Source organism: Trichoderma virens (genome assembly GCF_000170995.1).
Source record: "Trichoderma virens Gv29-8 chromosome Unknown TRIVIscaffold_6, whole genome shotgun sequence".
NCBI classification, from domain to species: Eukaryota; Fungi; Ascomycota; class Sordariomycetes; order Hypocreales; family Hypocreaceae; genus Trichoderma; species Trichoderma virens.
In genome coordinates this window covers 971,505-984,522 of record NW_014013743.1, presented here as the reverse complement: position 1 = coordinate 984,522, position 13,018 = coordinate 971,505, and the positions used below count along the sequence as shown (strand labels likewise).

General features: G+C 51.8%; 2 protein-coding genes across 2 annotated transcripts; both read right to left on the bottom strand.

Annotated features, from left to right (window-relative positions):
* Positions 1 to 540: 540 nt before the first annotated feature.
* On the bottom strand, positions 541 to 3,790 carry TRIVIDRAFT_29065 (uncharacterized protein; the record flags this gene model as incomplete). Its single annotated transcript, XM_014101160.1, has 6 exons — positions 541 to 1,563; positions 1,623 to 1,744; positions 1,808 to 2,050; positions 2,117 to 2,891; positions 2,960 to 3,229; positions 3,299 to 3,790. 6 exons carry the CDS (start codon positions 3,788 to 3,790, stop codon positions 541 to 543), a joined length of 2,925 nt encoding a protein of 974 aa, XP_013956635.1.
* A 5,588-nt stretch (positions 3,791 to 9,378) lies between these two features.
* TRIVIDRAFT_28712 (uncharacterized protein) lies at positions 9,379 to 11,970 on the bottom strand (the record flags this gene model as incomplete). The annotated part of the gene is made up of 1 exon (XM_014101159.1): positions 9,379 to 11,970. The coding sequence occupies one exon, from the start codon at positions 11,968 to 11,970 to the stop codon at positions 9,379 to 9,381; it is 2,592 nt and encodes an 863-aa protein (XP_013956634.1).
* Positions 11,971 to 13,018: the final 1,048 nt, after the last annotated feature.

The window sequence follows — 13,018 nt, the reverse complement described above, 5'->3', positions numbered from 1 at the left end:
ATCTTGGAACAAAGAGAGATTTGGTGGCCCCCTCCATGTGAAAGTAAATGCACACACGCACACACACACCACTCTTCGTCCACCGCGTGTGTTGACACCTGCCTCTCCAACAACATCGACTCTCTCTCATCGATGTGACTCCACCATGAATCAAAATCATCAATCTTGCAAACTAAATTCTTCAGCTCCAGCGCGTAGGGGTATTTTCTTCGCAATTTTTATCTTCGACGTCTTGGACGTTCAAATGGGTATAAAAGGTGAATGCCAGTCATCAAGATTGACATTTCGAAATTCAACAAGCGAGAAATGACTCATAAACAGACGACGATCAACGGCAAAAGAAAGAGTGAGAAAAAGCGAAACACACAAAGACGGGAACACGAAACGAAGACAAGAACAGAAAACAAGTGCAACAAGCAAAAATGAGGAACGCGCCAACATCTCCGGCGAATCAAAGCCTGGATATGATGCAATTTTGGACGCTCCGGGGTATATCCAGCCGGGGGGTATTCGCATGTAATGGGTCTAATTCGGCAAAGTCTAACGGAAAGGCCCAATGGGGGCGGGGTATCCTGAATTCATAGAGTGTGAAGTAGAAGGTCTCCCGCTATCACCAGACGCGCGGGTAGTGTGACGTGAAGCGATGATGTCTTTTGGAAGGGGGATGGTTAACTTGCTTTCGAAGTGGTGGTTGCTGATGGGACGGGCCCAGGGGTTCTCGTCGTCAGCAAGGTTCACGCCACTGTCGTTCCAAGGGTTTCGGTCGGCGTTGAAGCTGCGAGTGGACTCGATTGAGATGAGTGACGATTTGGAGACGTTGGCAGAGCCCTTGAAGAAGCTGCCCGCGGCAGAGTGTGAGCTGTTCTTTCTGCGGTCCAGGAACGAAGAGATGGACGTCATGCTTCCGGGTTTCCTGAGTCGATCAAGGATGCTGCTGCGTTCTCGGGCAATGTCCGCATTGAAGGCATTCTTGATGGGGGAGTCGCTAGCCGCCGAAGCGGGTGCGTGCTGGAGCAGTTTCGAATCAAAGTACTGAAGCGTATCCTCAAACGAATCCGACTTGGGACGGGGAATGGAGCCCTTCACGATATCAGCTTCGACATTGGCGGTGGCAAACTGCGCAAGCAAAAAGTCAATCGCGTCTCGGAGACCTCCAGCATTGTTGCGCGTGAAGCCCCAGACGAGAGTAGCAGTGGGAGAACCGTCTTCAGTAGTCTCATCAGGGTTCTGATGAACGGTCACCTCCACCTCGTACTGACTCTTCAGCTTGGGGACAAGATCATGCGCAAACTCGGGAGACTCCAGAAACTTGACCAACTTTGGGCCACGAGCAAGCACCAGCTCATGTTTATCTGGGACCATGCCGAGAAACTCGTCAACGCAGTGAGGCACCTGCCACTGTGGGCCAGTGACAGTGACTTCGTCACTCGCTTGCTCAGTGCTAGGAAAGTTGATTTTGCAGTTGTACTTTTGCTCAAGCTCGTCAATTTCCGAGAGACGAGCAATCAGTTCGCGATGGTACAACCGATCAACGCTAACAATCTGAGAGGTATACTCAGAATCCTATTGTAGGATACGTGTTAGTCAAAATCGTCCTGCTGAGAATTGCCCAGATTACTTACAGCTCGATCGACCATTTCAAGAATCTCGTTCTTGACAGCATCGAGATTTTGGGCATTACGTGCCGGAGTACGGCAAATAACATTGTCGACTTTGATGTCGTCATCTTCACGCCCCATGCCTCCTGAGTTTTATTGTCAGCAAGATACCGGATAAAAAGAAAAATCATTAGTTTGCTTCTGCTCACCTCTGTCCATAGCGTTGGAAAACTTGACAAAGACGGAATGCTTCTTCATGATACGCTGAATGTGCTGGCCGCCAATGCCAATAATACGCTTGTGGTACTGATCGGGGACATGGAAAGAGATGGATGCTGGCATCTCCTGTTCAACCAAGGTCAGGCCTTGCTTCATGGAATCGTAGGTGGCAGCCATGACGTCAATATTGAAGTTGTACTCGTTGAAACCGTCAAAAATGATCTGAACATTGCCTGACTAAGTGTTAGCTCAAAACTGAAAAGAAGAAAAACTCCGCAACAATGGAGGGGGTGGCGTACTCTGTCCCATGATTTTGTTAATCTTGCCGTTCTTTTTACCACTGACAAACTCCTTGTGCTCATTTGCGAGCTCAATCTTGACACGAATTTGATACTGAGAGAGAGTCGCAAGCTTCAGCTCAGAGATGACTGCCAGGGCAGACTTGACGGAATCATCGGCACCAGTCACGGTAAAAGATGCCTTATCAAAGGACACTTCGGCATCAGAGTGGGCGCAGATATCGGCCAGCATGTTGTTGATTTCTCCGGGGGTGGGGAGATTTCTGGCATCTGGCTGCTGAACGTACCATCCGGCGCCATAGAACTGGCCAGCCAGTGACATGAGCTCCCGGACAGTTCGTTCAACCGGCAGGCCTTCGCTTCCGTGGACTCGGACAGTTGTACGCTGGCATGCCAAAGGGGGGAGCATGATGTAAGTTCCGTTGGCCTCAAGGATCTTACGAACTTTATCCAGGCGGCCCAGTAGGATGTTGTCTAGTTTGGCAGCTGGAATGGTAACGTCTTTGACGAAGAGGCGAATGCGAGAGACTGTCTCGTGAAGCTTCTGCTTGGCCATCTCAATGGCCTGGGGAGATTCTCCGGTGATGTAGATCTCTGCAGGGTCGCGCCGATTCGCACCTTGTGGGCAGTATCGGTACATTTGCGAGAACATGGGAGGGAAATAGATGGCTGTTCCAGTCGACGATTCGATCAGCTTAATGTTTTTGCGGTGTCGTCCACAGACAAGTTGATGAAGAGACAACTCGATCCTCGCCACATCCACCATCCGACCAAGCTAAAAGTCGTGTTAGAATATGCAGCATATAGGATAGAATTCATATGGTAATGGCGGGGAATACTAACCCACGAGTCGATTTGAATGAGCACTCGGGCCTTGGCATGCTCAGACGACAAGATATCACCGTAGATGGCAACTCTCCATCTTTGATCCATTCGCATCTCGGAATCGCCCAGCATTCCGTCCACCATTGGAGTGAGCTTGGGACCCAAGAGAAAGATGTCAACACCACAGTAGGCAGAAATAGAATCTAGAGTCTCGAGGACGGGCTTTTTGAGCACACCAGCACTCAGGTCACAGACCAAGCTGCCCTCGATATCAATTGTGGTGCATCGCTGCATTTGACCATGAGTTAGCACATTGCGGCAATATCAAGATACTCCAGGGTTGGCGTTTGAGCATACCATGGATATGGGGATCTCATTCAAAATGGTCTCTCGGCTCTTGTTGACGAGCTCCGGGGATCCCGTAAGGCAGATAGTGGTAATCTGCTGGTCCTTGCCATTATTGGGAGTGGTGGTAACCACCTGAGCTTCAATAGGCAGAGGTCCGGTGGACAAATCCTTGCAGAGCTTGTGCAGATTTGCCAGGTTCTGGGTATGGGCACGGAGCTCGTAGACGTGGACATCATCCGGAGCGTCCTCGGGGTGCGTCCATCTCAAAACGGCATCGTTGGTAGCGTGCAGAATATCCTCGGTATTGGGACCAACCAGATCGGATGCGAACGGGACGTTGAATGAGTAGTGTATCGTGGCATCGGGAGCCGGAGAAGTAAGAGGAAGGCCAGGTTGGGAAACGTTTTTGCTCAAGCTGTTCATGGGCACACTGGGTCGACCCATGCCAAAGTTTGGGCTCATCCTCTCGGACCAGTGGCGCATATTGGCCAGCTTATTCATGATGGTTGAGGAGGAGAAGGCTGGGAGGGTCGAGTCGAGGCGGATCGCGATCTCGGGACGAGGAGAGGAAATGGCGGCCACGTGTGGAATCAGAAAAGCAAGGGGTATCGATCTGGAGGAGAGAAGAAAAAAAGAAAAGAAAAGAAGCTGAAATGAAGAAGAAGAAAGGAAAGGGAACAAGAGCTGGTGACGGAGGCCCTTTTCCTGGTATCTCGAGAGAGGTTGACAGAGTCAGGTCAGAGGGGAGAGAATGGGTGGATTTGGAGAAGGGTGGAGGAAAAAGGTCTAGCAGAGGGAACGGAAAAGAGGGTACGGAGCGCTGGGCCGTTGAGAGAGGCCGGGTATGTTCCAATGGCGATAATACCTGGCGGGTGTTTACTAAGTCAGGCGAGCTTAGTGAGGATACTACTGGTAGTGTGGGATTTTGGGGGGCCTGGACCGTTGCAGGGCAAGTACCGACGTCAGTTGGTACCTGTTGTGGTGGTAGTGGTACTGTCCAGTACTGTAGGTACTTTGCAAGCCTGGGCCTTGAAGTTGAAGCGAAAAGAAGAGAAAAGAAAAAGAACATGGCAAAACGACAACGACAACGACAACGACAAGACACATGAATCAATTACATCTGTTTCGCACCACAGATTAAAATAGCACTGATCAATTCATTAAACTATGTCACGTATATATTGAACCTAACCTTCCCCCCCCCCAAAAAGGCACTGTACCGACAGGGACCTGCCACTGCACAGCCAGGCTGAGCGAGTCCCCTCGTAGGGATTGCGTACCTCCATTACCGCTACCGCTAGACAAAGTAGAGGCCTTTTTTTCAAAGTCGGAGGGCTCCCAAGCCCCCCTTCCACCTTGTTCCAAGCCGAGTCCCATGTCTGCGGCCAAAGCAAGGAACCGAATCGTACAGCGTGATTGATGCGAGCACAAAACGAGGAATCCAATGGAACCCTCCCTGAATCCATGATCCATGATACTGTACGGACCACGCAGCACACACACACAGCAGCAGCGCCGGGATATCATGGCCTTACAGCATTAGGGACGCTGCACTAATGTACATGTGTGCTGCACTGGCACCACACGGACGGACAGGCTGATGCAGTGAGAAGGGACCAGGTTCCGACATGTACTGAGTATAAGCGCATTGTGCAGGGACACTCATGCTATTACAGCTTTGTATGTTGTATTGTACTCGTACAGCCTGGAATCCCCTCCATTCGTTCGGCAAACCAAAGCACCAAGACGGGAGCACAGCAGAAGAACCGGTCCGTACGACTCAAGTGCTGTGCTGTGCTGTGCTCGTCCTTGTACACTCTCAACCGGCAAGGTACATGGATGTACATTAGCTTACTTGGACTCGGACTGAGAACCGGACGCACAGGCTCAAGGACAATGACAGGCCGCTATGACTCTCTGGGCACAAGGTACTTATGTACCTGTACAGGCCAGCAGCACGCATGGAAAGCCTCACGCTGGCTTAGCGCATCCATGATGCAAGTCTCAGCGGTACATACAGCAGATACTTGTCGTGCAACTGCGTTCCCAGCCAATAAGCCCAGGCCAACCCGGCGGTGGGACTCAGCGCCAGGTACGAGTACGCCAGCAGCAACCAGGATCTGCACTCGGGCTCAAGTACCGTGACTGCGGCCAGCGCATCCGCAGGTACTCCGACTCCGCCCACACTTGACTGACATTTGTGGTGAGACCTTACCTAGTAGCTTAGCTTCTCCAATGCGGTACCGGTACGGAGTACATGTACATTCTGGAGCCGGGCGAGACCACGGAAGAACGCCTCCTGCCCCTTCTGGCCGGAATTGATGGGCGGCAGACGCTTTGACGACGGCGAACGACAAACATGTTGTATCTTGGTACTGAACTCCCAACAGCACAAGACTCTTTGCTTCGGCAGTGCAGGCGGCCAAACTCGCCCAAGTCTCGCACGCAACATGCTTTTCTCCGTTGGAAACGGTTCACGGCATGGCGGCGAGCACTAACTACTCTGGCTGCTAGCAGCACCATGTTAGTGCTAGGTTGGAAGTGTCCAAGTGTCGTAGCACCACCAGCTGCTGCAGACTCGCGGCAACCTTGACCACAAGTCGTGGCCATCACTGGCTGATCCAAAAAAGGCCCCAGAGCACCGCCAATCTCGAGATGGCCAACGAGATGCCGTGGTCAGCAGGATGGCTTCGCTGCGAAACCTTACCTGGCTGTAATGCACCCCTAACCCGTTTGGCACCTGTTTACCTAGTAACTACTGCTAAGCATCATTCGATAGTCTTTGCCTCGAGAGCCTCGGCTCTGCCTCGAGACGACAATACTCGTATGTACCCTGAGAGCACGGTATGTATTTGGTGGAGATGAGGCCGTCTGCCATCTCTCTTTCTCTCTCTCTCTCCTCGTCTCCGTCTCCTTCTCCGTCTCCGTCTCCGTCTCCTTCTCCTTCTTTCAGCTTCTTTTTCTTCTAGCGTTTGCCGTCGCCGTGGAAAGATCAGATGCTCAGCTAGGCGACGCCCACAAACCCACTCACCACTCACAGCATGCCTCGTCTTCCACAAGCCTGTGCTTGCACACAACATGACAAGGCACCAAGGCTCTCGATCCCGGACTCCACTACCGTGTCCACTCCCCTAGCCTGGCCTTTGCTCTCAGTGGCACACGCAACCTTCTGCAGCCCGCCCTCGCCCACCCGGTAGCCACTTTGGATCACCCAGATCATCCATCGCGAGCAGGGGCCATCAGCACCCTTTGCTAAGTCTGGTCTGTCGGTATGTATTGTTGGAGTACAAGTATACTGTACATTAGCACGTCTGTAATTTCAAGTGTTTTTAACGAGTCGCGTCCCTTGCTCGTGCTCTTTCGCCGAGACATCCAAGCGCTGTTGGGTGGTTGGTATTTGTCTCTGCCATCCAAGCTGTAGGATCGACGGCAAGATCTTCAGGTTCAGCGACAATGTAGTGGGCCCCGCTCGAAGAAACAGCAAATCATGACGAGTACAGTACGGCACAAGTATGTGCGAGGGAGGGGCGCGCACCAACTTGCCAACCAAGCTTTTTTTCGCAAACGATACGAGCGCTGATTCATCCAAGCGAGTCGCCGGGCGAACAAGAGGCTCCGAATGCTCTGTTCGCTACAGTACAGTATATCGCCTCTGTCTTCCTGCAAGTACAGCCCCGATGCTCGTTCTCGTATTACGAGTATATCCATCATACGACACGTACAACTATCTGCCATATCGGCACCCCGGGATTTGACATGTTCCGTTCGGTCTTGGATTAGACGAATGAGCCCCCTGGAACCAAAAGTACAAAGCAATTCGAGTGTGGCATGCAGTCAACAGTCTAGGAATCAACAAATCACACCCATGAGGCTCCGGCCCCTTGGCGCTGCCCTTCATCCAGCTGCCAATCACCGCCCTAGGTGCCCAAGCTGGTCGACTATGAGTACAGTACAATCATTCTCTGTACGCCGTGATTTGTGCGAGGACATCTCCTGCTACACCACGACTTGCAAACAGAGATTGGTGCGTCTTTGCTCCTTGCCGATGTCTTTACCCTCGCCTGTATCTGGCCTAGCCCACCGGAATGTGTGCCGTGTCTCAAAATTACCGCCGCCACTGTGAGAAAAAGGCCGCCTGGAAATGCGGGCGTATCTGCGTCAAGCTTGATTGATTGTTTGTTGCACGACAATGCAACCCGCATTTCGCTTTGAGGCACTGCCGTGGCCCAATCGTATAGCCTCATAGTTGATTTAGGCGGCTACCACCTTGCCTTGTCACTTGTCTAATCAACCACACACGGGCCGGCCAAGCATGAGGGTTGTATGCTACGTCAACATCGCTATATCCTTGAGCTGTGACGGGCCCGAGATAAGGCGGCTTGCGTTTTAAAAGGCTGCGTGCTTACCGGGTGCGTGTTGTAGGTTTCATCAGGTCCCAATGCTGCTGGACACACCAGGTATTACTCTTCCAGGCCTCATGAAACATGAGATCCGTCGGCGTTTCCTCCTGTCGCTCAACTCCGCCCTCAGTTCAGCTCACTAAGCTCTGCGCCAGACAGGCCGCCGAAAGCCCGACTCTGGGGCCTCCATTCCATTCCGCGAGTCCGGTACATATGGGTATTCTTTTTTTTTTTTTTTCCTCTCTTTTTTTCCTAAGTGGACGCGATCGCCGTGGACCAGACACAGAGGACTGACATGAAACTACTCGCTGCTACTGATACTGGTACTGGTACCACCAACATCAATCCAAAGCTATCGTGTGGATAAGGCCGCCGCCGTCCAAGACCCAACAAAAGAAAAAGCCGCTCTCAATAGGCCAGTCTGTCCAGTCTCCGCCCGTGCCGTCTGCGAGAATGCGTTTCCCGTCCTATCCGGTGCCCGGAGACTTGTAGCTAGACACGAAACATCACCATCTAGCGCACATCTGCCGAAACAGTAGGGCAGCTTCGTATCCCCACAGAACGCCGCAGCCACGGACGGCGGAGGCGGAGAGAGGGAACTTGAGTTTGGGCTTGTCCAAAGTACGCAGCCACGGACTACTCGATGCCGACGCGGGCCGAGGGGAAAAGCCTTTTTTTTTTCTTTCCCTCCTTTGATGTCATGATCATGGAGAAGACTTGTAAGACCCGTTTGGCAGTTATAAAATCACTCAGCTCGCGACTTGTTTAGCCATCGCCTGGTTTTCTCGGGGGTTTATGGATCCTCAGCTGGGGCCAGCGTGGTGACATGTAGTCTAACTCGTAGTATTAGCCATTGTACAGTACAGTGTATCCCGTAAGCATGGAGTGAGACTATTGCCGTACTTGGCACCCGTACGTGCCTATCCTCTATTAGTGGGACATACATGTCATCTAAAATCCATCTTGTCCTAATCATGTAGTTGATGTTGAATGATCGCCGCATACGACATCTAGAGTTTCCAAGTATAGCTGTTCCCTCCAGAGTCAACACTGCTGAGAAATTGATGTCATCTGCCATGGATGGTAGTTATTCGTTGGCTAATGAAGGTTCCCACCTTGGCATAAAGTGAGTTATGCTGTCTGTGATGTTCGTATGAGTACAAGAGACTGAGTCTTTCCTATGAGCTCTTTAGCTGTAGCAGTCACAACTCCCAAAACTGAAATCCAGTTATGGGTAGAAAAGCAAATGTGACCGTTCACCTAGTTCTTTTTCCAAGTCATTGGCTGCCCTCCAAACTTCTTTTTGGCACAGCAATTATGAAGTGATTTATACGTTTGTTTTAACTGCAACGTATGGTTGCCAGATTGTATTCCATATGCCTTAATAGCTCATTGTACAATGCAGGAGTAAATACCCCGTACTCGCGGCCTCGGTTAGGCCGGTAGATTTTCCTGTCCGCCTTGAAATGAATCAAATATCAACCTCCTATGATATGCCGGTTGCCTGCTGTGCCAATCGCCTGCTGTGCCAATCGCCTGATGCCTGGTCCCTAATCCGTTGTTCCATTTTCCCTTTGTGGTTTTGAAATATAGTCATACAAGAACTTATACAAATGCAAATAAAGCGGCACAATGTAGCCACTCGTTTTCCAATCAACTTCAACTTCTCTCCCGTAGCCACTCCACTGCTCAACGATAAACCTCTCGCCTGACGTCATCCACATACACAATTTCCCGCGATGCTCCGCGAGGCCGCTCAATGAAGGCGATTTCATCCGATCCTCTGGTAGCTCCTCTCTGGGGCTCAAGGTACCGTTCAGGGGGCCGCATGCTGAACTCTCGGTGAACAGTGGGAGCTCGCTGCATGGGGCTACCAGCATACTCTCTGGCATACGGGTGTGGGCCTTCTGTGTGACGACCATCCATGTGGATACCCCCATTGTATTCTCTGCCGGCAGCATCCGGATGTGTGCTGTGCATACGAATGTATGGTGGAATAGGCTCATATCGCGACGGTCGCGGTCGGAAGCCTGCTGGTCGTGAGACGTATTCTGTTGGCCGCTCCTCAATGATTCTGCCGTCATGAGACCTCACAATCTGAATATATCCTCGTTGCTGTAACTGATGTTCACGATACTGACCATCCCTATGGTCGTAAGGATACTCTGGCTCTGATACATATACTCTCCTCACCGGATCGTAGACCGACAGCGGCCTGGCATACACCACATTGCCTTCGTTGTACGGCCCAGTCCCGAGGTTGCTTGATGAAAGTCGAGATGGTACGCGCTCATAAATCACTTCCGGCTCTCCAGATCGGGGCAGGGGAGCAACAGATTGCCGGCTGGAGGGGATCACAGGCTCGACAAACTCCCGCCCGTACGAATCGACCATGACCCGTGTTGGTGGTCGTGGGGGGATTATGAAAGACTCACCCTCTGGGCGTACGCTCGCGCGGGGTCCCTCGAAGGGCTCCCGATAAATGCGCATGGGTTCCCGATACGAGTCATATGCAATGACTTGCGGCACCCCGGCAGGGCCATGAATCTCTCTGGGGGGTGGATGGTGATATGATACCACATCCCGTGGCTGAGGCTGAGGATGACGTACGTAGCTCTCACCCGAGGGAGGATGGCGGACATAGCTCTCACCAGACAAATGACCATCGCTAGGGAAACTTCCGTTGTGATTCGGTTCCCCAACTGGCTCACCCCGAATAGTAGAGCCCGAAGAGGATTGAGGCAGGTATGGCGCGGGGCCGGGTCCTGGGTAAGCTATGGGAGCTTGTTCGCTTGGAAACGCCTGTGACGGCTGCTCGTAAGAAGCATTCGGTGGTGGCTGGGTATATCTCAGCTCAGATTGTCCAGATTCATTACCATGTCCTTGAGACTGTCTCTGGCGTTTGCTGGGTCTGGTGTAGGCTGGAGCTGTCAATGGTGACTGTGAACGAGGCTCAACTTTGATACGCGGCCCGGTCTCAGCCTCTGGCGCTTGCCGGTCGGCCTTTCTCTTCTTCTTTCCCTTCCTCCTCTCTGTATCCCTTGCACCCTGAGATGAGCTGTCGGAGCTGGCAACTGCAGGGGGCGCGTTTCGGAGTGCTGCCACCTGTGCTGATGTACCAAAAGATGAGGCTGACTCGACAACGGGGGTTTGCACGTTGACTACAGTCAGAGGTGCTATCTTTGCTGGCTGAGGAGCAACGGGAATCAAGTCATGGTTCCGAATGACGGGGGGACGTGGCAGTAGAGGCTGATTTGGGTTATACAGGGAATCGTCGTTTTCAGATCCTTGAGACTCCGTTTGCAATACCCGATCTGGTTCTGTACGAGCAGGGCCTTGGGTAACTGGAGGGATTCCATTGTTGGCGAGGATATGAAGGCCAGGAACCCGCACCTTCTCGGGTCTACTCGAGACAACATTCGCCATCGGAGCGTGGGCTTGGGACGAAGGCTGAGAGGAGGGCCCTGCGGCATGGTAACTGTTCGCAGAAGTTGCTTGGTTATTACCGTAGTAGTCTGTGCTTGAACGAAGGCTTGGCTGAGATGGCCTGCGGCCATCTATCACCATGGCATCATCAGTTGAGTGGCGCAAGCGCGAAGTCAGATTAGACTCGGGCGTGTCATGCTTTGAGGAGTAAAAGGTGTTATCGTCAAAAGAATCACTTGCAGTTTCATGATTAGCAATCGAGCCTCCATTGGCGGAAAAGGGTATAGTAGTAGCTTGAACAAGAGTCAGAGCCTTTGCGAGTACATCGGACAGATCAAATTCAATGACGGGTTCTGCTTGCACTTGCTTTGAGACTCGACGCTGTTCGATGTCGTCTCTGAGAGACCGCTCTATTCTTTGCCTGTGCAGCTGGATTTCAGCCCTGACAAGCTCGTCAGATTTCTCAAGAAGAATGGGATTGATCTCTGTCGCCCTAGTTGCAAATGGCTTATGGTGTTGAGAATCAGTTGCAGCAGCGCTAGCCTCAGGTACAGGCTGCAGCAAGCTAGGGTTCTGACTCTGAATGCTTCCAGCAAGCTGCTGTAGAGATTCAGGCCTTGTGTCTACTTCGCCAGGCTCTGAAGGCGTTCTCGCATTGTTGAGGCTGGGGTGGGACAAGGCCGTGAGGCCGGGTGGGAGCTTGATGGTTGGGTGGGTTCCCGCGAGAATGGCATCGCGAAACCGCACAATCTTTTCGTATTCTTCAATCTCTTTCGCTTCTTTCTTTGTCAACTTGGCTGATGCAGATGCGTTTGCACGGGTAGGGGCGGCCACGCCGCTGTCTCCCGGACCCATAGCAAACAAGTGCTCTCTAAAGTTAGCAATGTTTGGATTGCCGCGTAAACAAAGGGCAGTGGGAAACGCGAGGGGATCGCGCGTGGCGTTCAAGGGCGGCTCTTGTATGAAGCTACAAGGGCTCTTCCTCAGAATATACAGTCAGCCGTGCGCTTCTCCTATGCTTCGATCATAGTGGGTGATCGATATGTGCTGATGTCTGGAGTAACGGCGATGGAATCGAGGCTGGATAGGGAGGATATTTGGGGCGGTTTTGGCCAAATAATTTGGGCGGTGACAGGGTTCGTTGGGCAGAATTTTAGGAGTGGGGCAGTCCAGGTACAAGGTACCTACTAAAATTTGGAGCTCCCCGCTGCCAATTTGAGTGCCGCTCCCTTGTACTTGCTGGGTATTGCGATGAGCCTCAGCTCTCTTTCAAGGGTACCTACCTACCAAGTATTACTGTGCTTGCAGACTTGATACCACGTAATATCACCATTTGTGACAGATGTGTTGCCGAACTGATTGACTGGAAAGCTGTTGGTTAGTAATAATATTAGGAGTACTTAGGACTTATAAAACATTGCCTTTTCTGTTTTTTTGGTGACTTTACGGTGTTGTTATTATGACGTAGAATTAGCCACCGTCCACGATGCATGGTCCGTAAGATGAACCAGGGGTGCCGCGAGTCTGGCTCAAGAGAAGAGCTAAAATCATTCAATACTTGTACGTATTGATGCTAGAGAGTACCTAGATTAGTCTGTGATCGCAGTAAGCATTCGGAATCTTCAGCCATCTCCCATCGGCGAATTATTCAGCGGTCTCAAGCCTAATGTAGCCATTTCCTTGGCGCAAGGCGGCCGAGTTTAGCAGTACTAGCCAGGCTTTAGTACCGGCGAAGAGTCATCAAGCCTCAATTAGCATTTTGGCCCAGATCTATTTCTCTTCACCACATTCTGAGCCGGATGCGTTTATACAGGCTACCCATCTCCCTTGCAGTTCAGCCCGCCATTCATATCCGCCCCTCATTTTGCAGGAAGAATATCGGCTTTCTTTCACAAACGTTTCC